The sequence below is a fragment of the Cervus canadensis genome, chromosome 1, assembly GCF_019320065.1.
Source record: "Cervus canadensis isolate Bull #8, Minnesota chromosome 1, ASM1932006v1, whole genome shotgun sequence".
Taxonomy (NCBI): Eukaryota; Metazoa; Chordata; class Mammalia; order Artiodactyla; family Cervidae; genus Cervus; species Cervus canadensis.
Genome location: NC_057386.1, coordinates 1630811 through 1658506, shown reverse-complemented (window position 1 = coordinate 1658506; position 27696 = coordinate 1630811). Strand labels below are relative to the sequence as shown.

General features: G+C 51.9%; 2 protein-coding genes and 1 non-coding gene across 7 annotated transcripts in view; 2 read left to right on the top strand and 1 right to left on the bottom strand.

The window, feature by feature from the left end:
• FAM20A (FAM20A golgi associated secretory pathway pseudokinase) overlaps positions 1-6457 on the top strand; it is a 38703-nt gene extending 32246 nt beyond the window's left edge. For all 3 annotated transcript variants that reach the window (XM_043447028.1, XM_043447166.1, XM_043447104.1), the window contains 7 exons: positions 600-692; positions 1575-1690; positions 2333-2513; positions 3310-3419; positions 3960-4041; positions 4718-4777; positions 5865-6457. In XM_043447028.1, coding sequence (XP_043302963.1) covers positions 600-692; positions 1575-1690; positions 2333-2513; positions 3310-3419; positions 3960-4041; positions 4718-4777; positions 5865-6129 — 907 coding nt within the window. In that variant the 3' untranslated portion in view covers positions 6130-6457. The remainder of the gene's footprint in view (positions 1-599; positions 693-1574; positions 1691-2332; positions 2514-3309; positions 3420-3959; positions 4042-4717; positions 4778-5864) is intronic.
• Positions 6458-10214: 3757 nt separating this feature from the next.
• PRKAR1A (protein kinase cAMP-dependent type I regulatory subunit alpha) lies at positions 10215-27082 on the bottom strand. Of its 3 annotated transcripts, none has more exons than XM_043447278.1 (11): positions 26947-27082; positions 23762-23941; positions 18858-19028; positions 18001-18092; positions 17740-17801; positions 16952-16998; positions 15906-16064; positions 15173-15233; positions 14009-14130; positions 12875-12956; positions 10215-12595 (listed from the first exon to the last, which is right to left on the bottom strand). In XM_043447278.1, exons 2-11 carry the CDS (start codon positions 23933-23935, stop codon positions 12423-12425), a joined length of 1143 nt encoding a protein of 380 aa, XP_043303213.1. In that variant the 5' UTR covers positions 23936-23941; positions 26947-27082; the 3' UTR covers positions 10215-12422. The 3 variants fall into 3 exon arrangements, with proteins under 3 accessions (XP_043303213.1, XP_043303299.1, XP_043303360.1); XM_043447364.1 differs by lacking the exon at positions 26947-27082 and adding an exon at positions 26597-26928; XM_043447425.1 differs by lacking the exons at positions 10215-12595; positions 12875-12956; positions 26947-27082 and adding exons at positions 13796-13938; positions 26597-26751 and having other exon boundaries at positions 13980-14130.
• Positions 22694-22800, top strand: LOC122424826. Its single transcript, XR_006264566.1, has one exon. It is a non-coding gene; the product is annotated as a U6 spliceosomal RNA (small nuclear RNA).
• Positions 27083-27696: the final 614 nt, after the last annotated feature.

Sequence of the window (27696 nt, the reverse complement as noted above, 5' to 3'; positions counted from 1 at the left end):
TGTTTATAAACAAATATCCTCGACGCCAGCCTCCCTGCCGTCTCTGGCAGGGCCGCTCTCATGACCCAGCGGAGGTGCCTCTGCGCGGACGGTGGGTCCACGCACCTGGGACTTTCCTGCTCTTCAGATGTCCGTGCTGCTGAATCACATCTCTGGGGCACTTTTCCTTTTATGAGGTTCTGTCTCGGACCTGGCCTCTCTCAGTCCTCGGCATCCGGGTCTGCCCCACCTCTGGTCTGTTAGCCAGCGCCCTGTCCTCCGCGTGTCTGCAGAGAAGTGCATTTATTCACTCTCAAAGACTGGGCTTTTCAGAGAATCCGCCACTGTCATCAGAGCGGCTTGAGTAGGAGGCCTGGTGTGGAGGGCGCAGGGGGCAGGGGGCTGCAGGATAGTCAGCGTCGGGCACGCAGCCCGGCTCCTCCCACCCACAGGTCCTACCGGCAGAGGGGCCTCCGGCTGCTCCACGTGTGGTCCCTCCCTGTGCGAGCTCTGAGAGCACAGACGCGCATCTTCTTTCCCGCTGGTCGTGTGAATCAGCTCTGCTACCAGGCTCCCGCCTGAAGTCTGAGTCCAGGGCCTGACTCCTCTCTTCCATTCAGACAGCAACGAGACGAAGAGACGCCTGAGGACTTCTTCTATTTCATCGACTTTCAGAGACACAACGCGGAGATCGCCGCTTTCCACCTGGACAGGTAGCGCTGGCCCCATGGAGGCGGGGCTGGCTGCAGAGGCCAGCCTGGAGAGGCGCCCCCACCCGCCCACCCCCGCCTCCTCCCTCCGTTCCTCCTGCTGGATTTTCTTGGTGGATCCCAGTGATGCCTTCAAATCCAACACAACCCATCAGCCCCAGGGATCGCAAAACACAAGGCCTTTTAATGTAACAAGGAGTGCTTGGTAAGGAAAGGAGCCCTGCCAGGCTGCCTGTGGCTCAGTCTCCGGACCTGAGAGTGGGGCGCATGCGCCCCCTGCCACTTCCCCATAGTGCCTCCCGGCTGCTGGGTGTGAAAAGGTGAAAGCGCATTCCTGAACGTCCCAGCCCCCTGCCTGCCGAGGTGTGGTCTGGGGACTGGCAACCCAGCCTCCACGCCCCTCCCTGGAACTTTCCAGAAACGCAGAATCCCAGCCTCAGCCTGGCCCCGCTGACTCAGAGGCGCATCTGAACAGATTCGGGGTGACTCATGTGCACACGAGCGTGAGGAGCTCTGAGCCGAGCACTGGGTCATGGGGGGCGGGGGGGTGTGTGCCCAGAAGGGCTGATGGGATAGAGTCTCCCCACCTCCCAGCCCCTGGGGTGCATGCTTGTCCTGGACACTGAGACCCCCACCCTTGACTGAGGGCAGTCAGGAAGACCCGTCCATTCCCTTTTCTCTCTCTTTTTTTTTTTTTTGGCCGTGCCTGGGAGCTGGTGGGATCTTAGTTCCCCAACCAGGGATTGAACCTTTGCCCCCTGCAGTGGAAGCGCAGAGTCCTAACCACTGCTCCGCCGGGGAATCCTCAGCAGGTCCGTTTCTAGTGGCGGCCACTTCTTTCAGGCGGTCATCCCTAGGACCTCAGCAGGCCTCCATCTCTTTCAGGATTCTGGACTTCCGGCGGGTGCCGCCGACTGTGGGCAGGCTGGTCAACATCACCAAGGAGATCCTGGAGGTGACCAGGAACGAGATCCTGCAGAGCGTGTTCTTCGTCTCTCCAGGTGGGCTGACCTCCTGCCGGCGGTCCCCCGTTCCCGGGTGGCTGCCTGCCGCCTGCAGAGGCTGCCCTCGGGCCTCCTGACGGTCGCACGCGGTGACCTGTGGACTGAGGTGGCTGGATGCCAGGCACCCCCTGGCCCGTGCAGGCCCTGAACTCTGGTGCCCGCAGCCCCGGAGGCAGATGTCACCCGTCCAGACAAAAAGCACAAAGAGACTGCAAGTGTCAGTCGCTCAGCTGCGTCTGACTCTGTGCAACCCCGTGGACTGTAGCCCACCAGGCTCCTCTGTCCATGGGATTCTCCAGGCAAGAACACTGGACTGGGTTGCCATGCCCTTCTCCAGGGGATCTTCCTGACCCAGGGATCGAACCCAGGTCTCCCGCATGGCGGTAGACTCTACCAACTGAGCCACCAGGGAAGCCCCCTGCTGGTGTGGGCACGATGCAGTGGGCTGAGCCCACTAGTCTCGACTCCCAGACGGTTGAGAGGTGGATCCCAGGATGCTCGATTCCGTAGTATCCTCCACAGATGGAAGAGGCCACGTTTTCTCTCCCGCCTTTTCCCGAGACACGCGCTCGGGCGCCCTCGGGGCGGGCGGACGGGTGCCCGCTGCCCCTCTGACCGCCCTCCTTCTCTGCCCTCCAGCCAGCAACGTGTGCTTCTTCGCCAAGTGTCCGTACATGTGCAAGACGGAGTACGCCGTGTGCGGCAACCCGCACCTGCTGGAGGGCTCCCTGTCCGCCTTCCTGCCGTCCCTCAACCTGGCCCCGCGGCTGTCCGTGCCCAACCCCTGGATCCGCTCCTACTCGCTGGCAGGCAGAGAGGAGTGAGTTGGTCCTGGGACTGAGGGCGGCTCACCCGGCCTCGGGAGGCCTGATGCTGTCTCCGCCCCTCCGCCTCACCCCATGTGGATGCTGGGTGTTGCTGCCATCCCTTTAGTTCACGGGTTGTTATAAAAAGCCCCCTGTCTACCCCGCACTGGATGCCAGGGGAGGCAGAAAGGACAGACCCAGGTTCTTCCTTCGAGAGGCCCCTCAGTCCAGCCTGGGGGCAGACAGCAGCCAGGCTGTGAGAAGGCAGAGATGCCCGCGGGGGACCCGGGCTCCCCGAGGTGGTCGTTCCCCGGGCCTGGCACACGCCCGGGCACACGGCAGGTGCTCAGTGAACAAGCCAACTGGATGAACGGGTTCATCCCTCCAGACCCCCAGCCGTGGTGGGAAGAGGAGGGAACAGGCAGGACTTCTGGGGGACGTGGCAGGTCCTTAGGGACTCGTGAAGGCGGAGGAGAAGCTCCCCAGGCGAAAAGGGACCTGGGGGCTTCTAGTGGGCAGAGAGGCAGCAGAGGGTGGCTGGCAGGGGGCTGCAGATGGCTCGGGAGACGAGAGAGCAGCGCCCAAGAGGCCGTTGGGGGGGGGGGCACTGCAGAGGAAGCCGGGGAGCTGGGGGTCCGGCACATCAGTGTAGCACCCCGCTGGGCAGGTCACTGTGAAAGGTCTGGAACCTTCTCACGAAGGGAGTCTGCCACTTCCGGGGGCCCCCGCCCAGGTCCTCCTGGGGGTCCGCACGGCCCCCAGCCCGGGCAGGGACGCGGGTGAGGTGAGAGCGGACTCTTCCACCCCCAGGTGGGAGGTCAACCCCCTCTACTGCGCCACGGTGAAGCAGCTGTACCCCCAAGGCAGCAGTGACCGCCTTCTCAACATCATCGACATGGCCATCTTCGACTTCCTGACCGGTGGGTGCGGCGCCGGGGGCCCCGTGACCCGGGCGCGGAGTGCGCTGCTGTCCCGTCTGGAGGGGCAGGCCTCCAGCCCCGAGGCCGGGCAGGGATGGAAGTTGCCCCCTTCACTGTGGGGGCGTGGGGCGCAGGACGTGCAGGGGTGGGAGGAGCCAGGGACGGGATCCTCATCTGCCGTGGAGGCCCCCGGGGACGGGCAGGCTGGGGAGAAGGGCAGGGGTGAAGGCCACTGCCCCGGGGGCCGGTGAGCTTCTGGAAAGGCGGGGAGCCGGGCCCAATGCGGGCGCTGGGCAAGGAGGCCCAACCTTCCAGGCGGGTGTTTAGGACGCCGGCGGGCTGGGGCAGCAGGAAAAGCCTCAGGCTTGAGGGGGGCCTGCCTGCTCCTGCGACCTCACCAGGGGCCCCAGGAGACAGGCTCGGGCGGGTACAGACTCCCGCCGCCTCTGGAGGGCTGCAGCCTCGGCCCCTGAGGGAGCTTGGAGGCGGGCGCCGTGTCCACAGGCCCTGGCTCGCCGCAGCGCCTCGCCTCCTCCACAGGGAACATGGACCGGCACCACTACGAGATGTTCACCAGGTTTGGGGACGACGGGTTCCTGATCCACCTGGACAACGCCCGGGGGTGAGCGCCCCCCTCGCCCCAGCCCGCGGGGCCTCTATGGTCGCGTCCCCGCCTCCCCCTCCCCTGGCTCGGTGGCCTTTGCTCTTTATTCCTTTTTTGGCTGCTGGGTCTCTGTTGCTGTGCGGGCTTTTCTCTAGTGGGGACAGCGGGGCTGCTCACTGCGGTGCCCTCTTTAATGGAGCCCGCGCTCAGTGGTCAGGGCTCCCCGGCTCCGGGGCTCAGGCTTAGCTCAGTAGCCGTGGCACCTGGCCTTAGTTGCTCCCCGGCTCGTGGATCTTCCCAGACCAGGCACGGGCCCCGCGCCCTGTGCGTTGGCCAGGCAGAGGCTTACCCGCTGCACCAGCAGGGAAGCCTTCCCTTCGCTCCGTCTTTGCTGAGGCGGCGGCCTGCGGGCCCTGGTGCAGCGGATGCGCACGCTCTCCCCCTCTCCCTCCGCGGTCACCGCTGGACGCAGAGCGCCCGCCTCCTCCTGTCAGCCTCCACCCTCGGGCTGGTGGATACAGGGACGAATGGACGCTTTTTTTGCCCTCTCTGGAGGAGGCTTGTGTGTCCCGAGGAGGAGAGGGCCGGGAGGGGCAGCGGCCGTGGGCCCGACGTGCACGCAGAGCCGTGTCTGGGCGCAGCAGAGGGCAGGTGGGGGCGGCCCCCGAGCGCCGTCTGTCTGTCTCTCCCGCAGGTTCGGCCGGCACTCCCATGACGAGGTCTCCATCCTGGCGCCGCTCTTCCAGTGCTGCCGGTGAGCGTCCCCTTCCAGGCGGCTCTGAACCACTCGTTTCCGCTGCTCTAGGAGGTGGGCGGGCGGATCTCCTGTCCCGTGACCGCAGAACTGTCCCCGCAGAGGGGGACTTAGGGCCTGAGCTTTCAGACATCTCGGCTGCCTGCCTTCATCCTCAAGCCACGCAGATAAGCACGCGCTCACTCTTGCGGAGCCTGGTGGCCTCTGCTGTGCCCGCGCTCACGTAGCTCGTAAATACCGCTATCCCATCACCATCTAAGCAGAATCCTGACTCAAGTCCCATGACCTCTTGTCAGAGGAGAGGAAGCCCCCGGGCCTCCACCTGGCCAGCACGTCTCCGCAGCGTCTCTGACAGCCTCCAGTCTGGCTGGCGTCTCAGCCCAGCCGGCCAGGACCGCGCACCTGCTCACGGTGGTGTCCGAGGCTGGATAGAAACGTGTGGTTCACGTGGAGCAAAACTGTCTCCATTCCCCGCTGGGAAGTTCGGGGCCTGAACTTTCTTCCTCCACTTCCTGGGGTAACTTACACGTGTCCCCCTACCTGCCATCCCCTCCTCCTGAGCAGGAAAGGCAGGGGTTGTGTGTGATCGAGGCTGGACACTTAGAGCTGCTTACACATGAGTCCAAGTCACAGTCCCACATAAAAAAAATCGGAACCCTAAAGGTGGACCCGACCCCATTTCAGAGTCTGATGCAGAGAAATCAGAACCACAGAGTTGAGCAGAAACAAGCCAACAGTACCCACGGCCTTTGAGGTGGCAGGCACCTGCATCGTCTCACCTACTGGGGGCTTCTCTCGTTAGCTTTAAATTCCCTGGAAAAGCTCTCACTCCGCACTTGCTTGGATTCCCCGAGAAGCGCCGGATGCGTGGGGCGCCACAGTTCAGAGCACGACGGCTCGGCAGACCTCTGGCCGCCACCCCATCCAGTCCCTTCTTACCGGCGGGTCATTAGAGTGCCCGAGAAGGCGCTGGGGGAGCAGAAGGCTCTGCAGCATGAGCCCCCCAGAGCGGGCAGTGGGGAGAGAAGTCAGTCCAGGAAGCGCCTCCCCTCACCTTGGCTAACTGGGCTTTGCCTCTGTCCTCCAGGATAAAGAGGAAGACGCTCCTGCACCTGCAGCTGCTGGCCCAGGCCGAGTACAGGCTCAGCGACGTGATGCGCGAGTCGCTGCTGGAGGACCAGCTCAGCCCCGTGCTCACGGAGCCCCACCTCCTCGCCCTGGACCGCAGGCTGCAGACCGTCCTCAGGGCCGTACAGGACTGCATCGAGGCCCACGGGGAGCAGAGCGTGGTGGCCGACGGCCCCGTGGGACAGTGGGCCCCAGACTCCGGCAGGGCTAATGCGACGAGCTAGGGGCCGGAGGAGGCACCCCCCGGAAACTGGACCGGAGCTGCGGTGGACTCCGAGTGTGGCCCACCGCTTCCCCGGGGTCCCCATCCAGGCTGAGGCCTGGGTCAGGAGCTCACGAGGCAGGCAGGGCAAGGGGATGATTCTGAAAGAGCGGAAGTGCGACCCAGTGAGCCTCCCTCCTTGGAGCACTGGCCTGGCTCCCCTCCCCTGGGAAGCTCTGCTCCATCAAGGCCACAGACACCTGCTGAGCCCACCGGGAACCTGGACATGGGTCTGGCCTGGAACAGCATTAACTGTCTGTCACAAATAAAATGACAGGACATCAGATGGACACCTCCAGGTGTTTATTATAGCCACAAGGATGACTCCTGATCCATACAGACAGACAAAGAAACTGCACATGGTGACTCTCCACCGGGTTTAAAGTATACTTTACACTCTCCTCACATTCCAGTCTCTGTGGCCCAGTCTCAACACAGCCATCCGCTCTGACTGGTCCCGATTTCTCAGACGTGTTACCACAAGAGGTAAACGTAACAGAGGGATCTGCTCAGGGTATCAGAAAAGGATGTTTCCATCTCAAAGAGTAAACATCGACTGAACTGGCATCACGGATGTCAGGACTGGCATCGGTAACCATAAAAGGCAAAGCGAGGGGGGTCCTGCAGCGGGACAAGACGGGTCCGGCAGGGACACGAGCCTGGCCTGGAACAGGGCAGCCAGGGCCCGCCCGCCAGCCACAGTGCTGGCTCCCGTGAGACCCAGCAGTGGCCCCGCCGGTCCCCAAGGGCAGCAGGCTGCCCGGAGCAATCTGACGCTCTAGATGCCCTCCCCTCCACCGCCTGCTCAGACAGGGCTCAGTCCACTTTACTTCCTAAGCCTCCGGGCGTTTGGGGACTTCCTGTCTGGCGAGCCCTGTCTCTGCTGACCTGCTCACGTCTGAACAGGAGGTCTTGTTTCTCACTCCAGAGCCCGCGACAGCACACATGACGGGTATATTCGTATGAATCAGGAGGCAGGCGACAAGGGCTGATGTCGTCAGATCGGCTTTTCAGGTAAAGGCCAGAGGCTCAGATGCTGGTGATGAGGGGGTGGGAAGACACTGAGTCTGAGGCGGGTCCCAGGGCAGCACCTCTGGACTTCATCCAGGACCTCGGCCGTGTGCCCAGAGACAGCCCCAGGGGACACACTCTAGATGGGCTTCCGGCCCCCCAGGGCCCCCACTGCCACACCCCAAGGTGCAGACACCATGACCGCCCCCCCCCCCCCGAGCTCCCGCCGCATGCCGCCCCCGACCCGCCCGTAGACAGAATCCCCACCTCATCCGGACTGCCAAGGAAACAGGCTCAGGAAGGTCAGCTAAAACCACACAACCTAGGGGGTCACAGCTATGCCAAAGTGTCCCTTCCACTGAACCCAGAAACACACCCGGCTTGTGAAGCTGTTTGTTGACTTTACAACAGAAACCAGTCTTTGGTAGAGGGACCTTAACCCCAGAGGCCTGCAGCACCGAGGAGTCTCCCTGCCCCTGGGGCTCCCCCCTTACGAACAGTTTCTCCTGCTTCGAGCCGGAGTGGGGGGAACAGAGGGACGGCAGGGAAAACGCGGGCAGAAGCGGCCCAAGGACAGAACAAACGGTCCCCAAATCCAGACGGCAGAGCCCCAGGCAGGCCGAGCCCAGCTCCACATCAAGCCAGCCTCTCGTGTTCAGGTGGCCCGCGGTAATAAAGACGCTGGTCTCCTTCACAAACCGAGCGACAGAACTGAGTGTGACCAGTGTATCCGGCACCTAACCACCTCCTGACTCACCTGTCTCACACACCATTGTTCTTTCACTAACACCAAAATTAAGACTACACTATTTGTCAAAAACACCGTAACACAGAAGACCCCAGTCTTGGAACTATCAGCTTCTTCCAACACGTCCAAGACTGAAAATTCTTGTCTTCTGTGTAAGAATTTTTTGTGTTCCTGTCGTTACTACTGATGGCAAAGTAAAAAAATGAAAGGGAACAGATGGATCGTGAGCTGGTGAAGAGGTCTGGAGGAACTCAGCCTCCCCCAAACCTAGAGGGCATCTGGGTTTGAAGACTGTAAGAAGTGTAGTTGCCTCTCTTATTGATGGTGGTTTAGACAGAGGTCGAGATGGTTGGATGGCATCACCAACTCAGTGGACATGAGTTTGAGCAAACTCTGGGAGATGATGATGGACAGGGAAGCCTGGTGTGCTGCAGTCCATGGGGTCAGAGTCAGACACGACTTGGCAACTGAAGAACCACCACCAAGAAATGGTAGACAAAGTCACCAGAGACTGAGTGGGGGAGACAGCTGTCTGCTCCTATTAGAAACAGGCGCGTAGGTTCCCCAGAGCCTCTCGTTACACCTTGGCCCGCCAGCCGACCCGTGATCGTCTGCTGTCTGTGTTGGGTGTGCAAAGACACCCCAGCCACTGCTGCTGCATGAATCCTGAACCCATGGCCAACAGCACTGCAGCTCACGCCTGAGGGAAGTGAGTTACACTCGCGAACACCAGCCAGAAGCTGAGAACTCCTCTGGGGCCATCTTAAACGGCGAAATCACCAACAGAGAAGCTCAAAAATGCAGGGGGAAAAAAATGGCATTAAACAGGACCAACAGAAAGGGAACCGGCTCACAGGCCTAAATCTGAAAGAAGGCAGGGTACTGCCTCGTCTGACCCGGGCCGGGCGCGTGTGTCGGGCAAGAGAGCATCCCCTCCGCGCCGCTCCGGCCTGGGCATGACCCTGACGGTGCTGCAAGGGCTGACCTGGGGTACAAACACATCCCAGCGAGCAGACAGGTTTGCAAAATGCACAAATACAGCTTCCGTGAAGAACGAGGATCAACTGTGTGATGACTCTGTGGTGAACAAAGACAATGACGAGCTCTCCATCTAGTGGTGACTGGGGAAACCACAGAGCTGCTTTTCTACACTGGCAGAGCTTCCACAAAAGGAAGAAACGCGCCTCCTCTGGGGTTTGGGTTTTAGGCTGCGTCAGGATGAAGTCACAGCTCTGCACCTAGGACCACAGACTCTGAACCACAGACTCTGTGAAGAGTCTGCACTTCACAAATTTGTCCTTCAACAACGCTGGCTTCTGTGTAAAATTCCACAGGGTAAGAAGGGAGAGATTTCAGCTTCTCCTCTCCAGTCTTACCCGGCACTCACTATTAGGACAGCTACTTGGGGGTCACATTAAATGGTGATCTAGACGCTGCTTCTCAATGCTGTTTCAGCCCATCTAGAAATACACTTGCCAGGGCCTAACAAAAATACAGAACAGGTTCAGCTATCAATTTGTGGTTGGAAAGAAGGCAATGTTAAGAAAACTAACATCATACAACTTCAATTTTATGACATCAATACGCTCACATCATTAAAAAAGGATTTCATATGAGCCAGTGTTTGAGAGGGAAAATTAATCTACAACCAGTATAGTCAACCCAGGAAAATGCTCTTCAATTATATTGTTAAATATTCCAACTCTAGTGGACTGCGGGAGGAGGTGACTGCATCTGGACAAAGCGCATGTGCTACGAAGCAGCACCCAGTTCCAGTAGGGTATGAAGAAATGAAGTCCACCATTCTAACAGACTCAATTAATCATCCCATGCCTCAGAAATTTGAGGAATAAATATTAGAAATGACTTTATATGTGTGCAAAACACAGACACACACCTAAATATACAAATGCACTTGGTTAAATTTAAACCAAGAAGCATGCTGACCTAGGAGTATTTTCCATTCAGTCTGGGAAAGTTTCAAGGCCAGAGAGCCAGTCTACCCTTAACAAAAAGAAATTCTTTGCCTTGATTTAGTCTTTTCCTTCCATCACTCAGTAAACAGATCCGGTACATCTCAATGACCCTGAAAGTAAGGAGTTTAGATTCACTGACAGACTGAACTGGAAAACACTGAAAACAAACGTACTCTTTCAGTGATCCCTCATCTCCTAATTTACAATCAATTTTCATCCTTGCACGCCGGATTTGGATTCGGAGTTTCTGGGGAGTGGGGATGGAGAAGAGAAGAAAAGGAGAAAGGGAAGAAAAACTGATTCATTAAAGAATTAAATTATTTAATCTTTTTATTACTTGACCTACCGTCGAGACAATCTATAACAAAAAGAAGAGAGTATATTAGCACACAGAGTATAATCGGACTAGTAACCAAGCAACAGTACAAAATGGTCCTTTGGCGGTCCACACTGCCTAGAGCAGGAGATCTCATAACTCCCTTACCAAGCCCAGAAATGACGGCGGCTGAAGCTCAGGCTATCCACTGAGACAAATGGTGCCAACTGTGGTTTCTCACACACACCCAGACTGCACAAAGATAAAGCTTAAAATGTGATCGTTTTTAAATTCAGACTTCAATTTTTTTAGATTAAAAACTACAAAAAGGGGTAAACAGCAAAGCCAAATGACTTAAGAGCAAAATTCATTTAGGAAGCATTGTAGGTATCTAAATATACATGGAACATGATTATATACATATAGGAAACTGTGCAAACATATGACATTCTAAATAATTTAGTTAAGTACAGTTTTGGCATTTAAACAAAGATCAAATTAAGCTTTAAGCTAATTAACATGTTTTAATCTTTTAAATATAAAAAGGCAGTTAAACACAAAATACAGATCAAAAATCCTTATTTAGTATAATTTTGAAAAATAAAAAATTTGTAGTAAGGTGGCTTTCTATTCCACACTAAAATGTAAAGAAAATGTTTCCCAGATTTATACTCCAAACTAGTAACAACCTAAAAACTGTTCAAATCTGTGAAAAACATGTACCATGACCAATTTAACGACCCAGGAAAGGGTAAGGAGAAGGGATTAATAATCAGAGTCAGTTGCACACAGAAGGAAAAAGAAACGCTTGCAGTCACTCCCAAATATACCCCTACATGTTATGTTATAAAGATCACAATGTAAATAAAAGTGCCTACATTACGGAACTGTGAGATGCTGTTTAAAAAAACAATAAAGATGAACAGTGGGATTATCATTGGTGCACATGGAATAGTGTAACACAAGGTTGATAAAGCTGGAAAACACTGAAATAGTTAAGACTCAAAACACAAGTTTACACAGAAAAGTTTCCCAGGGAATAGAACAGTGGGTAGGGAAGAACTTCTCAGCAGGATGGCCTTTCTGTCGGGTGAGAAACACAGACACATCCGCCCCCGCCCCCAACCCCCCATAAAGTCTAGTTGACTTAAAGCGGGGCGAGGAGCCGTGCAGGTGCAGAAGCAGAGTAAAGAACGTCTTCCAAGTCCCCTGCCCCGGTGAACTTAGGGGGCAGAGTCCCAACACTGAACTCTGTCTGCCTGCCATCGCCCCCTTTAGCAACCCCTCTTCCCTTTCTCTGTCATGACATCGACACTGAGTGTGTCTGTCCTGGAGTCGGGGCTTGCAGAGCGTAAGAGATGACCATCCTGGGGTCACCTGAAGGACACACACTAACCAGAAGCTCCCAGTTAACCACCAAGAATGCAGACCTCGAATTCTCATTGTCAATTCAGCATCTGCTGATGAGTATTTGGCACTAGCTGGAAAGAGGAAGGTCTAATCAGAATCTGTGAGCTGAGGCAGATGTCGTTAAATCAGAACCGGTATTTGTAGCTTATGCTTCGGTGTGAAATGCAGAAAGCAGGAGCAGATAGCCACACCTCCACATGCTGCTGAGCTGAAGAGGAAACCTTAGCAACCGGAGATAAACAAGACCCGGCAAATCTGCCTGACAGATACAAACTCTCATTAAAAAAACAACTGGTCATATCACAGCAGCACTGGGCATTCCCACCCTTAAGCTACTTTAACTACAGGCAGATGCCCCACTACATGAAGAGTCTGCTATACCTGTTCCTAATCCTCAGAGCTTCATGAGAAATCACGTATTCTATGCAGACAGACAGCACACATATAGCCACAGTCTGAAGAATGCTCATGGTAACAGGAGACGCGTGTCACTCAGAGGAGACCTCGCGCTGTCGCTCAGGCTCCACGTAACTCGGCGGGGCGGGGTCAGCCCTCGGCCGACAGAGAGCTGGGGTGCGGGTGGGGGTGTGAACACTAACACTGCACAGAGAAGCAGGGACAGCAGAGTCTCCAGAGAATCCTTCTATTTATTTAACTGTGTGAGCACTCAGTAATGCTCCAAAATAAAAACGGTGCCACAAAAGCAACTGGAACAGAAGCCAACAAGAAGCTGCGGCGCCCGCGGCCCCGGGGCGCCGGCGGGCAGCGCGTCTGCGTGGCGCGGGGCGGGCGCCTCAGACGGACAGGGACACGAAGCTATTGTACTGCTGGATGTTGCGCTTGAGGATGTCGGAGCACGGGCCGAGGACGCGCTCGAACCGCGGCCGGTCCAGCTTGACGCACTTCAGCGGGCCGCGGGCCACAACGGTGGCTGCACGGGGCCGGTTCATCAGCAGAGCGATCTCGCCTGGAGGGGAGAGAGGGCTGAGCGCGGGTGCACTCCCGGAACGCTTTCCCGGAGGCACCCTCAGAGCAGAGAGAGACCCGCACAGGCCACACGACATCGGCAATTCAGAAAAAACAGTCCAATGACAGACGTGAGATAGTAACATATTAACTGAGTAAAGGTCAAACTCTTCCAGAGCCAAAAAACTAAAGTAAAAACAAATGCAGGAGAAGGAAAACAAGACCAGGAAGGACTGTGATGCTTGCCGAGAAGGGACTTCACCCCGAGGGACCCACTTACCAAAGTAGTCCGAAGGCCCCAACCTTCCCACTTCCACAAACTCTTCGTTCTCTGAACGCCGCTGCAGCACAGCGGCCGAGCCCTGTGATGGGAGCACCAAAGAGCAACACATGTTAATACGGCCGACTCCTAGGGGACACATGGAACGCCCTGTGCAACTTTAGAGCTCTGCAAAGAAAAAAATTCAGCAGCTATTTCAAATCCTCTGTGTTCATGTCATGAAGAGGACTGAAGAGTCAGCACAGGCTTGACCTCCAGCCCCCCCGGGGGGCTTCGCATCAGGCCGAGGGGCTTCCAGGGTTGGGACTGAGGTGAGAAACTGCAGGAGGAGCGCCAGGTCCAGGCGCACCGCCTCTTTATAGACACAGCTATACATGAGCGACACACCAGCTCCTCTAGGTGCAGCCCCTGCCTGCTGTCTCACCGTGAGAAGAGTTCTGTCTGCAAAAGAAACACCAGGGCTCAGAAAAGCCTGGACTAGTTACTGCCCGGCCCTTCTCACGAAGACTTCCTCAACCCCTGGCTCGAGAAATACCGGCAGCGTTTCCTGACCGCACTCACAGCACACCAGCTGTGCAGATCTCCATGTCGACGGTCATGAGCATATAAAACACAGGAAAACAGAGAATTTAAAGACCTGAGCTGGGCCCTTTATTGCCACGCAGCCCCAAGGCATGATTTTAACAGAAATGTACCTCACTTCACAGTCTGTGAGTTGAGTGGCCGAGCTCCGTCTGGCCTGTATAAGCAGAAGTAACTTGAGTAGATCAGAATCTGGCTAATACTTCCCACAATTCTGACTTAAACTCATTTAAAATGTGGTGGCCTGGCAGAAAAGCATGGAGAAGGAAATGGCAACCCACTCCAGTGTTCTTGCCTTGAGAATCCCAGGGACAGGGAGCTTGGTGGGCTGCCGTTTATGGGGTCGCACAGAGTCGGATACGACTGAAGCGACTTAGCAACAGCAGAAAAGCAAACGTCCGCATTTCAAAAGGAATGATAACCTTTAACTAAAACTGTCAGGTAACCCCAAAACAGCAGCTGTGACCGAGGACCAGGGCCCCGTCCCCCTCCGGGGCTGCCCCGTCTCCCTCCGGGCTGCCCCATCCCCCTCCGGGGCTGCCCCGTCTTTACCTCTAAAATAATGAAGAACTCATCACCCGGCTCCCCCTGAACCACAATCTTCTGCCCGTCTTCAAACTGGACTGGTTCCAACGCATCAGCTACCGTGAGACGCTCCCACTTGTCCAGAGATTCTAAAAGGCAGATGACAAAAGAGTTTTCTCTATGTTACTTGGTATTGCTAAAAATTTCAAAACAAAAAGTATAAAAAAGTCAACTAAAACACTCTAGTGTGGCTCAGATTCAACTTGGCACCTGTCTTCAACTACCTCTCTCTTAGCAACAACCCCCTGTCACTTACAGGTGGCCCAAGTGCCCTCCTGAATTCAGGGGCCCAGGAGCCAGGTAAATCTACACCAACTGCATCCAATGGGAAAGGAATGAAAAGAATGTGATCATTAAGTATTGCCAAAGACTGCCATCAATGAAAATCAAACCTGCAATTACAGGACCCAAAAAGAATCTGTTCCAGAAATGCAGAGAAATAACTCAGATTTATTTACAAAACCAACAAGAATAACTAAAAAATAACTTATGTTCCCAAAGGCCAAACTGACACTTGAGACACTAGAAAGTAATCATTTCCAAGAAAGGAAAAGTAAGGGCAAAAAAGTCAAGTCACTGTAAAAAGCAATGATTAAGACTGTGTGACCTTATGAAACTCACCATTCCCTCCCAATGAAGAGCAGCTTGTAATAATGTCTCCAAGTCCACAAAACAGATCACACAGAAGCCCCTCTGATTACGCGGCTCTACATTTCCTCAAACTTCTAGCATTTTTTCAGAGAAAGCTAGCAAGTGACACAAAACCTTTCCACAGAAGACACACATTCTTGGCAACACTCACTTTCCTGAACTGAAAAAACTCACAGAGCAATGGAGACCACGTCCCGGGGATAACCAGCCATCCACCGTCTGGAGGACACGTCCAGCCTTTCTATCCTTCCAGGAGGAAATCAGTAGCACTTATTTCTAACTAAGAGGTCAGCCACCCACTAGCAAACTAAACACACATTGAAATTACTTCGTAGCCAAACTTTAGCTCCACATTCCTGTGTTTTTTGTTACTATGAAAAAATATTGATAACTCAAGCAATCTTTATGAAACAGAATCCATTTCCTTAAGCATTATTAACACTTCAATTTAGCAATTCTCCATGCAACTTTCCAACTTACCTAAAATAGACACTTTACTAAGAAACTTCTCATACATCTTCCGCTTTCTCAGCGTGCTTCCCTGTAAATGAAAAAAAGAAAGTCATATCTCTAAAATGTGTAATTCACACAACGCTGTGGAGTAAGAAATGTTTCAGGTAAACTGACAACAGCAGTCTGTCAGAGCTTGCTTGTTTTCTCCTGCTGAAGATGCTAAGGTCTGTGTTCAATAAATAGTTCTCAGTAACCTGCTCGTAAAAGGAACACCAGGTATATAGATAAAGAATTCATCAAATACTAAAATGTCAAAAAAGCAAATAAGCAGTTCTCAAAAAAAAAAAAAAGAAAAAAAACCCCAAGTAAAGCTGAGTATACTTCCAGCTCAGGGTCCTTCTCCACAACCCTAATCCTCCACAGAAAGAAGGAACTCAAACTGCTACCATAGAAACGTCAGAGCAGCATCCATCAAGCCATCTGTCTGTGTGAAGACTGGCTAAAGGAAGATGTGCTGACCAATGGAGACAGTTCCAAACATCAGCTGACCACTGCATACACATCCCGTGTTTGTCTCTGTATTATTTCAGCCAAAGTTCTGTTCTAAAAGATCTTTGTTGCAAACGGTGTAGTGGGTAATGCTAAGGTCAAGCATTCAGTCATTACAAGTAGAAGTATTCCCATCTTCCCGCGGTGGTACTGTCGAACACCAAGCCACACAGCCTGGACAGTGGTCTGCACCCACCCCCATGGGCCTCACCATGAGGATCCTTCGGTAGCTGTCCCGGTCAATGCCCCACAGTTTCACGTTCGTCTTGGCCTTGACAGTGGCCGCTCGAGGAGTCCCGTAAATCAGAGCGAGCTCCCCGAAGCTCCCTCCTTCCCCGACACTGGTTGCCCATTCATTGTTGACATAGACCTAAAATACAAAAGCACTGGTTATCTCTACAGACACAAATACATACGGATTAAAAACCTGCACACTCTTTTTTAAGAGATCAGAATCCTGAACTTTGCAGAAAATTAAATGTTACCTCTCCGGTACACAGCAGAGCAAGACACATGACTTCTGACAAATCAAGTATGTTCAGAGTGTCTATAATTTACCTGGTTTAATTATCTGGTAAGAAAAAGGCCCTCAGAAGGGATGATGAGAGCAAAAAAGTGAACTAGGCATTAACAGTACTCGTTACGTATTTACTAGCCAAAAGGAGAAGGGGGCAGCAGAGGATGAGATGGTTACAGAGCATCACTGACTCAATGGACATGACTATAAGCAACCTCCAGGAGAGAGTGGAGGACAGAAGAGCCTGGCGTGCTGCAGTCCATGGGGTTGCAAAGAGTTGGACACAACTTAGCCACTGAACAAGTGTATTTATAGAAGCCTGTGCCAGGCACTGCGCTGGTTAGCACTTTACTTGCTATGCCACCGACTTTTCTAACACTCTCATGGGAGGGACAAGATGTACAGTACAGAGACTGTACCAAGTCTCCCAGCTCATGACCTGCCGAGCCTCCCCCGACCTTATCCTACTCAAAAGCAGGCACACAGGCCTTAACTGCTAACCTAGCAGAAGTCCTGAACTGTACATTCAGCCAAAGAAATTATATTTAAAAGGTTTAGTGTCAGTAAAAATGGCCTTTCTTGGTGTCAGTAAAACATTTGGCAAAAGGAATCTAACATACAAGGATGTAATAGTCCTTCAGACACTCTAAAAAGCAGTAAATAAAAAATAAATAGAAAGCAGTAAATAACAAACTGACTTTTAAGATTCTCGACATATTTTTGCTATTATTAAATCTTACATCCATCTCTCCTTGGTCAATCACGTAGAAGTTATCCCCTTCATCACCTAAAAGTGAGGAGAGTAAAAAAGTCAGAAGCAAATTATAAATTAATGAACAAATCAAACCAAAAAGTCCAGCAATATATTTTACAAGTCATAAAACTGACCAGGTCATCAGTCATCTCATGGTGAAGATGCCTCTGAAAAATAACTTAAGCAAGTCACTTATATGTACAGAAATGTTAACTGCCATGTCATCTAAAACAACAAAACAAGTTGTTACAATAGTAACAACATATCACCTTGTCACTGAAGAAGAAAATATACGGATTATGAAAACCCATGGAAATACTGAGAGTAAACAGATAGGAAAAAAGAGGGAACACCCAAAACATGAGCTCCATGTCGGGGTGTGTGGGCAAAATAGAGTCAGCAGAAGGTACAGAGCCTTGTACAGAGATGGGCTAGATGATGAAGAATCTGAGTGTGTGGCTTATTTCTACTTTATTTTCCTCTGACTGGTTAATAATCCATATAAAGGATATATAAAATATATGTGGCTCTGGAATTCCTTATAAAGTAAAAATGCACGAATTTTCTTTAACAGTTACTATAAACAAAACTATACTGACATTAGGGAAATATTAGTCCCTTACTCAAAGTGTGCCTTTTACTTTTAGTTCAGAAGATTTTAATTAAAGAAATAAGAAAATCCAACAGTATACCAAAAGGAAGATGGTAGGCTTAAAGAGGAAAAAAACTTCACAGCTTTAATAACAGCACTTGCATAAAAGCAGCCACCCTTACCCTGCTGAATAACAGTCTCTCCAGCAATAAAGGAAACGGGGAACATGGCGTCAAAAATGTCACTGCAGAGAGAGAAGGCTTCGTGTTACACAACATTAACCTGAGAACTAACAGACCTTAGTCTGTTAGCTAACCTTAGAGCTTCTAGATTTTCAGCCTGGAGTGGCACGAGGTGAACAATTATGAAGACCCTTTAAAACCTGCAACAATGAGGCAGCTAGTTTGGGATCCCAACTGTACCAGAAAGATAGCATCACCTACCTCCTCTCGTTGTCATCGAGATGTGAGAACAGCACGTTCTTTTCAATGGCTTTAGCTAAAGCAGCCATTGTCTTGTAATCTTTGGGAATAACCTGGAAAGAGCAGAGAGTCCAATGACCATGCCATACACTCCATAAACCAAAACGACTTCACAACTGCAACCGACACTTCAATTAGATGTCAAGCTACCTTAGGTATTTGAACAAGGCTGCTTTGAGTTAAGTATTTTCAACACAACACTCTCACACTATCTGTGACCCACAAATACTGACTTTGAGTGAACAAATACTAATTAATCCCCTTTGTCTACAACTAGGCCTGTCCTGAAAGGCTGGTATTTGGTTCCTAGTCAACAACCACCTTACCCAAGGTCATTACTGAGGCACACCTAAGCATTTTATGGTAACTGGTCATCTTCTAAAGTATGATCATTTACTGTTAGTCTCACAACCTCTTGCCAGCCCAATTATCTTCCCCCTTCAGGCTAATCTCGTAACTGGAAATGGCAGACTGGCTCTGAGAAAGAGCCAGTGGAGATGAATGACGCTTACAGAGCAAAATGTTAAAGCCACACGTGAGTGAGAAGACACCAAAAACCTGACAGCACGACTCGAGACAAAAAGGAGCACTGTCTGGTCTTTCACTGCAAAACACCACCACGGAAAAGAAAATCCCCCAAACTCAAGTACTGACTGTTTTATAATCACTATAGATACCTCCTCTGACGGCCTATTATTGCAGAAACCTGCTCCCCAGTACCCAGGAACAGCGCAGGATGGAGTACAGCCCACCCTGTCTGTGTTTACTACTGGGAACAGCGCGCGTTCATCAGAGGAGACGTTCCCGCATGCAGGTACCTTCCGAACATAGGACGCAGCATCCTCCTCCGTGTAGACCTCGGCGCTGATGGCCCCACGTCGTCGCCGGCCCTTCACCACGGGGTTGGGGGGCGGGGGGGAGATTTCATCCTCCCGAGAGTCTGCACGGCTGCCTGCTTTCTGCAGGTTCTGGATCTGCTTTGCCTCCTCCTGAAAAATTACAAGTTTATAAAATGAGACCCTCCATCAGTGCTCTTCACTGGCATTCTCATATTCTAATGACAGTCCTTCTCAGTCACTACAAATCTCTCCTTATCAACATGAAAGTTAAGGGGAAAAGGTCAATCACGAATGGGAGAAAATGGAGAGTCGAGTTTGAAGAGAAATACCCTGAAAGGGTTATACTGCTCCTCAGATGGTGATAGACACTATACTAACAAACAAACAAAAAGCCATTGGTACAAGGGCACATAACATGCAAATTAAAAACTATACACTCATTGTAGTAATAAATTGACAATGATCTATAATGCACTCAACAGTAATAAACTGCAAAACAAAACTCTGGGAAATGAGTGTGAGATCCCTGCCTTGCCCATGCATGCCATCTAGGAATATCACCCAGGCACAGCAAAGTGACATAAGAAAGTCTAGACTATCAGGTTACTCCATTAACTCAATACACACTCTGCGGACCTGCCACGCCACATCTACACTAGGCAGGGGGAGTACAAAAAACAATACGAGAGAGTGCTCAGCCTGCAGGATTCATATTCAACAGATAATGAAATGTGATGGGAACCTGGACTTCAACCAAGAGGAGACATAACAATATATATCCTAACAGAGCTGGAAGCATTCTTTACAGGCAGGGTGACATTTGGTTTACCTGTTTTTTACAACTTATTAAACCAATCCATATGAAACCAAGATCAACTATTTAACAATCTTATTTTTCAGATCTAGGGCCTTAAAAAGAAATCCCTCTCAGGTCTGCAGTAGAGAATGAGTTATGACTGACGTAAAACCCGAATGAAAAAAGCCAAGAATGGTGAGCTATCACCTTCTCGTTCATGACTCATTCTCCATTCTTTTCCTAAAACAGCCTTCAAATTCTAAATGACAGCATTTACTAATTATTTCTGAAAAATTCTGATAAAAAAGAATTTAAGGAGGGGCGGCTTTTTCTCCTGCCTGGTACTCAGCTCTGCGTCTGGCATCAAGACAAATCAAAGAACACACAAGTGCAGCAAGAACCATCTAGAACAACCACCACTGAGGCAAGAACAGTGCTTATTTCTATCAGTAGACTTGTGCCCAATCTTTTTATTTTTTGGAGGGAGGAACCAGCTTTATTTTTCTCATCTCTTTAGATTTTTCAATTAAAAACACAGTAATAAAGGCCTATAACGAAACTAACGTGAAGGTATTTGCATATTTAGTTACAAATGCACTTACCTGTTGATCAAATAATCCAGTGTGCCTATGTTAGGAATTTACTTTAAAACATGCATGTATGTGGAATTACAAGATACACAGAGTTATTCATTATACCAAAGCTTTTAACAGCAAAATACCGGAAACCACCAAAATGGTCATCAATGTGGTGATTAAGTACCATGCATTAATGTACATCCGTACAATGGGATACCATGCACACTGGACACAACAGTATAAATGCCCGTATATGATGCAACTCAGGCAGCATTCCAGGGAGACAAAGAAGTAGGAAAAAGACTTTTTATTGTCATGCTGAACCACGGGCAAATATGTAACCAAACTGTTTTTTAAAAAATTTTCAAAGAAAACCCACTTCACTGTCATTCTGGTAATTACAGTAACAGGTAAGGTTTTTTTCATTCCATATTAACAGAGAACTTTAAAACTCAAGTCTCCCCAAAGTTAAAAGTTCAAGAGCATAAATGAAAACAGATTCTACCCAAGATTTGTCATTGATATTTCACAAAAAATTCATGAAAAATCTCACAAGCAACCCTTTATTTGGAAGTACCTTCTAAGTGCATTTTTGCTGTCTTAGACAATTCTGAAGTGCCAAGAGCACTGCAGTTCTAACAGTGCTCTCCGGGTTCCATCATCAACAGCACTTGGATGTAGCCTGGTCCTGATGACAGAGCCATTGCTGAGGGCACCCATCTCTACTGCGCGCCGTGACACGTTTTTATGCGTTTCCTTGCTGCCGCCATGCTTCAGTCTCCTCACTCCTCAAACGAACCCCTCCCAGTCCACTTACTGTCAATGCATCCCAGCACATTAAGTTCTGATTCCGTGCCCGTGGCTAACTCAACGTGTTTGCACATCCTCCCTGCCCTGACATCCATTCTTCCCAGAGGGTGAAGTCGACGTCCCAGCCCACTGGCTCGGGGTTTGGTACGTGGCTTGTTCTTGTAATAGTGCACTCTGGCCCCTGGAGCATCTGACCCGCTCTGCCTTTAGAACACGGCCTTATCTACGGTTGCTCCTTCCACTGGACCCCGGAACAAGACATGTGCAGCCAAGACAGATGGGCTGAGCACAGACGGCTGCACGTGGCCAAGTGTCAGGACATGTGGAGTAACCACCGAGACCCAGGGGTCACGAAGTGCTGCAACGAAAGCTGGTCCCTGCGTGACCACGGCCAAGCTCCCTGGCCCCTCTTAGCTTTACTGCTTCCTCTGTAAAACGGTGACAATCACCAACCGCACACGTTTGAAGTAGTGAGTATTCATAAAAGGTCAAGGGCTCGCCCCGCACCTGGCACACGGGCACTCCATGGTCAGCGCCATCACAAATCCTCTCATCTACTAGTTGGCAAGGTTCAAATGAACACACACAGAAGAGAGGACTCGGATTACAAACAACCGTCTGAAGTAAAACACAGACGCTGTCAGAGGACCAACTGAGATAGGTTTCTGGGGCATTTCTTACTGAGCAGTTGAGGGAACCAGAAACATGAGCCCTGGTTAGCACGGCAGAGGTGACAAGAGTGTGACTGTATTTTCAGACATATAACTCAACACCTAACGTACAGAAAAACGACCTGTTGAACAGCTGAAACTCTAGTTTCTCCAATGTCCGGGTATCTGTATTCAACCTTGGCTAAAGGAATGAATGCAAATAAACAAAAATCCATGAATTACAGAAAAAGTGGTAAGCTGTGACTCTATTAAAAGGTAGAGAGGCCGACACACATCACATCTAAAAATCCCAGGTGCAAAGAGACTACTTGCATGATCCTCTCCTGTTTTCCCTGCAGTCAGTGCTCCAACAGGGCCATGAAAAAACAAGCCCTGAAATGAGCACCACACTCCACTCTCCCTATAAAAAGACACACACTTCACGTCTCACCCACCTCGGCCGCTCAGCGGGTGGCTCTATTGATGTCCAGGGAGCAGAGGGATCACCTTACAGTGACCGACTTCAGAACCAGACCTCCAGGAACGCACTTCCCTTCTAAACAGGGAGGGAAGGCGCACAGCAGCCTGGTGCAACAACGCTCCACTACCAGCAGCCGCTTCAGTGAGAGGGAAACCAGACTTTCTGCCACAGTCCCCAAACACCAAGGCTACACTCACTGGGGCTGGCTAGGCTTTCCTGTTGTTTTAATTATTCTAACCATGGTACTAAAAACCAATTTCAACAGCTTTCCAAGAAAACGGGAAGAAGGGTCCAGTCACTGAGCCACCCAAACATTTTTTGAACATTAGTAAAACAGATTCTTTTACTAATAAATTATGCTGTTTGAGAAGTTGTCCAAACCAGTGGGATACAGTATAAACCTTTCTGCAATACAACTAGATAATTAACAATCATACACCTAAGAAAATGCCTCCCAAGTGATTCACAGTCATTGTGAACCACATCAAAACTTCAATATGGTGCTCGCTTCGGCAGCACATATACTAAAATTGGAACGATACAGAGAAGATTAGCATGGCCCCTGCGCAAGGATGACACGCAAATTCGTGAAGCGTTCCATATTTTTGAAAAAAAAAAAAAAATTTCAATATGAGTTAAGAAAATCTGTAACTATCCTGCTGAAATTTCAGGAGCAAATCAAACAAACTACTTAAAACTCTTAACAATCCAAACTTTCTCATTCATCATTTTTTTGAAGGGATTGAACTAACCTTGATGAAAAATGACCACTTTGCTTAGAAAAGCACATACCCCATGCTTAGGTGCGACTGACACACACACAATAAGGATGAACACCAATGAGTAAAAACTGAATCTTTTTTCAAGAGGAAACAAGTCCTGACCAGAATTGTAAATAAAGTAAAATTCTGACAGCCATCAATCTTACTCTCTCTGCTCCAGAGTCGATTTACTCTGGGACACATCCTACAGTAAAACACACTTGGACAACTCAGAGCTTCTGATACACGAGTCACAAGCCAGACTTGTATGCTCCAGAACAGTGATTTCAAACGCAGGATAAAGCCTACAAGCTTACTTGTTTTGCTGAAGAAAACAGCATTAAATGCTTTCAAGTACTGCAAAAGTTCTCAATTCACACCACTGATGTACCATTTTTATTTTTTAATTTTTACTGGAATATAATCGGTTTACAATCTTGCAATAGTTTCTGCTGACCAGTGTTGTACTACTTCCAATCAACTGAACCAACTCAGTTATTTCATTTGGTCCATTTTATGTATTAATTAAAACAGTTACAAGGAACTATGGTTGGAAAACCTGTTAGCCAAGTAAGCTGAGCATTCAGAGTAGTTCTGATAAACTCTGATTACAAAGTTACAAGCTACTACAAACGCATTAACTGTATTCTTTTCTGAAATTCTATTTTAAATGATGATGATGATGATGATAAATTATTATCTGGTCAGCACTCCTTTTCTCCCCAAAGACAGCGATCAGTGACATTACCCAGCCGTGCATTCAACCACCGTGAGGGCCAGCTCTCAGGCTCGCCCATTCCTGTCTACCTTCTCCAGCTTCTCGAAGTACTCCCTGAGGAAGGCCATGGGCCGCTCGGGCCGGGCGGTGCACAGCTGCACGATGGAGTCCTTGAGCAGCGCTTGGATGTTGTGCTTCTGGACATAGAGCTCGCACTCCCGGAGGCTGCGCTCCTCCTCGCTGGCGGTGGTGCCGGATGCCATGGTTCACTACGGAGAAGACACAGAAGCTTGGGAAAACTATTCACAAAGAGCAAACGTAGAGCTGGCCTTCGCCTTAGCAAATTCACCAGGCAACTGATTCACAAAGACTTCATTCTCACTAGGTAGGTTTTTTTAATTTTAAAACAGGGAGGTGAGGGCCAGGGAGTGAAGTATGAGGAGAAGGCACATTCGGGCAAGGCAGTGCTGCACCCAGGCCCTGAGAGGCACACGCGCAGCCGGCCCCCGGGCCGAGAGAGGAAGTGTGAGCGGCTCTCCCCGGCGGGGCTGGTGCTGAGGAGTCAGGCAGACCCCAAGGGAATTTCATTCAGTTCTCTTCTGCAAAAGAAATCAGGACGACGCGGGAAGCGTGCAAAGGGTAAACAGGACAGAGAATTAGAAGGTATGCCAGTCGGCGCTTGGTGAAAGCAAGGAAGCACCATGAGGAACATCTGACGTCCCCTTCACATAACCTGGATCCCAGGGGAGCAGGCCGATCTCACCCAGCAAACCACTGGAGCACAGGCTCTCATAAGCCAACACAACCAAAATGGTTCAAAACACAAAAGAAAACCCAGATGAGTTATAAAACCAATTTTTAATCCCAGACTCTTTGTACCAGATTCCAGTCTTAAACGATAACACAATTATCCACTAGTAAAAAGGAAAATCTTTATCGCTACTAATAGAAAAACAAAAACACCATATAAACACCTTAACAAGTAAACTATAAAAGATTTGAATAGGGAAATGTTAAAACATCAAGTTTTTAACTCACATGAAGACTCAATAAACTACATTAGTGACTTTTAGAGGGTTTAAACTACTTCGATGTGAAGTAAAATAAACGCAATAATGGGCGGCTAATCTTACCCTGGAATTCAAAGCTCACTAACTTAACAAGAGTCACAAACTGTTTTCCTTCCAACTCCTAATTATCATGTAATTAAGATCAGAAGATAAAGGTGAGGTGCTCTCCACTCTGCAAGAGATTTCAGTACTAACCCACGTTTCCCAAATTCAATGCGCACAAAACAAATGAGATCAAACTAAATTTCAAAGGACAAAGAAACAGCACAGTGAAGAGCCACAGCACAAAATGCTGTTACTCATTTTGTTTTGACAGCTTTCATGGTAAAGGTCAGTAACAGTAGACTAATTAACAGACCATGAGAAAGTTTGTAGACACCTGACAGGCACATAAATTAAAGAGGCCACAGAAAAAGATTCCTGCTGCTCCTTCAGAAATAAACTCCCTCACACACACACACACAGATTACTTTAAGATAGATTTACACCCGCCTCTTTCACAAGTCAGACAACCATACCAACTTAAAATCCACTTCAGGATTTTCTGCTTTAGAAAATACACTGTACTGAAAGACACCAAAAACGGTCAATGAGATCTTTCTGTGTTTCGAAACACTGAGATACATTTCGGGAATATCAATACATGTTTTCAACTGACCAGAGAAAACCATTCAAAGGTCAGGTCTGTGATCGAAATGAGAGAACTGGGTCCAAGAGGCGAAACTGGCTTTTTGTTTGCAACAATGTATTTAAAAGACCAGAAAGTGGACACTGGTAATTTGGCGGCATATTAATAGAAATGCCCCAGGATTGATGTGTGAACCCCAGAAAATCCGTATTTCACGGTCTTAATTTCTTAATGGAATAGATTCACTCTGCACTTGTACTCAGTTCTAAGAGCCTACAATTTAGCTCTCCCTCGTCCCCAGTTATTTAACTGCTAAAAAACGGACACCGCATTGTCTCTCCTAAAAAAACACTGGGATTTGTTCTTCTGGAAAATCAGTTGTGATATTAACACAACGCCGTATCCAAAAGGTTAGACGCGAGGAAGTATGTCAGACCCTTTGAGAAGGTCGCTCATTCAGGCCGCGGCCAGTCCTTCCTGGGGGTCATCCTCGGGGACCACGGAGAAGGCCACTCCCGCGGGCTCCTCCCGGCGCGGACGCGCGTGCCCCGGGCTGGGGGGGAGGGGGAGCTCCCGGGTACCCCGGACGTGTCGGAGGAGAGCAGGGACGTGCCCTTCGCGGCACTTGGGCCCGGGCCGCGGGAGGGAGGCCCCCATCTCACTCCGGTCGGAAAGCCGCGGGGAGACCCCAGGGGGGGCAGCGGGGCGGGGAAGGCGAGAGGGGGGCCGACGAGAGAAGGCCGACAAGACGGGGCTGACGAAAGGGGAATGACAGGGTAGGCCGGCGAGAGGGGGCTGACGAGAGGAGACTGACGGGGAAGGCCGGCGGCCGCCGCCGCGGGGGCGGGGCGGACGGCTGGCCGGGACGGTAGGGGATCGCCGCGGGCGGACGCGGAGGCGGCCGCGGGGGAAAAGCACGGCCCCCGCCCCCCAGGCGGCCGGAAGAGCTGGGGGCTCTGCAGGCCCCCCGCCGCCGCCCTTGTGGGGGGAGGGCGAGCGCGGTGGCGGGGGCGGGCCCGCGCTGGGAGCCGGGAGCCTCAGGGGCGGCCCGGGGCGCGGACGCCGGTCAGCGCGGGGCCCGCGGCAGCCGTGAGGAGAGGCCGCGCGGGCGGGCGGCCATCCCCCCGCAGGGCTCTCCCCGCGACGCCATCTTGGGTCGGCCCGGCGCCGCCGGGCGGGCGGCAGGAGGCGAGGCGAGGAGCGCCGGGGCCCGCGAGCCCCCTCACCTGCGGATGGGCGGCGGCGAGCTGGGCTGCGGGCTCGGAGACGGCCGGCGGGACTCCCTCAGCGACGCCCTCCCGGCTCCGCTTCACTCGGCGATAGCGGCTCCGCAACGGCGCCACCGGAAACGGCCGCGCCGCAGCCAATCAGCGCCCGGCTGCTGACGTCAATGCGCCTCGCTCTGGCCAGAGCCGTCGCCCCGGCAACCTTAAAGGGGCAGCGGCCCCGCAGGCGTACCCTCGCCCCTTCGCCGCCCGGACTGGTCCTCCCTCTGCCCTTGTTTCGGTCCCAACGCGTCCCTGGTCCGCGGCCTCCGGCCCGGGACTCCCGTCGCCCGTCACCTGCCGCCCCTCACCTGTCCCCGTTCGGACGCCGCGAGCACCCGGCTGCTCCGCGAGCTCCCGGTCCCTGTGCGCGCAGCGCGGCAGCTCGCGTGCCCGTCCCGCGCTCGCCTGGCGCCCTCACTCCTGCCGCGCGCGCCGCCCGCGCCTTTTCTCCGGCCCTCCGCGCCCGCCCCCGCTCGGCCCCCGTGGGGCGTCCCGGGGGACAGGTGGGCGGCTCCGCCCAGGGCCCCGCCAAGGGGGCGCGGAGCCAGGGAAGGGGCTTCCCACCGCCTCCGGCCCGGGGGAGGCGGCAGCTGCGCCGGGGGCCGCGCGCGGGCGGGTCCGAGCCGCGCACGCCCGCCGGGCATCCCGAGCTCGCCGTCTCCGGGCTGTGACCGGCCATCCGGCCCAGGAAACCCGAGCCCGGCCAAGAGTCCGCTCGGCAGGTCCGAGTGCCCGCCCCGCGCCCCCCCGCCCGGGGTGCTGTGCCGGCGGAGGCCGCTCTGCCCCTTTGGGCACCAAGTGCTGGGAAGGACTTTCGGGGGTCCAGGAGAGGCCCGAATCCCCCCTAGAGCTTGAAGCGCCCCCATCCTCACCCCTGGCCCAGTGGGGTGAAAAGTGCAAACTTTGCATTTGGGCGCAGACCCTCTAACCGCAGGAGAAATCTCAGCCGCCTGCAAAACGGCCCTCAACGGGGACGATGCGGGAGCGGGGGATGAGGGGTTACTTCACCGCTTCAGCCATTTTTTTTTTCATCCCAGACTCTGCCCCTGGAAGAAGAA

Coding starts and splice junctions, on each gene's coding strand:
- PRKAR1A (XM_043447278.1), bottom strand. CDS start 23,935: ATGGCATCCGGCACCACCGCCAGCGAGGAGGAGCGCAGCCTCCGGGAG. Junction 19,029..23,761: donor ACTTCGAGAAGCTGGAGAAG/GTAGACAGGAAT, acceptor GTAATTTTTCAG/GAGGAGGCAAAGCAGATCCA. Junction 18,093..18,857: donor CTGCGTCCTATGTTCGGAAG/GTACCTGCATGC, acceptor TGCTCTTTCCAG/GTTATTCCCAAAGATTACAA.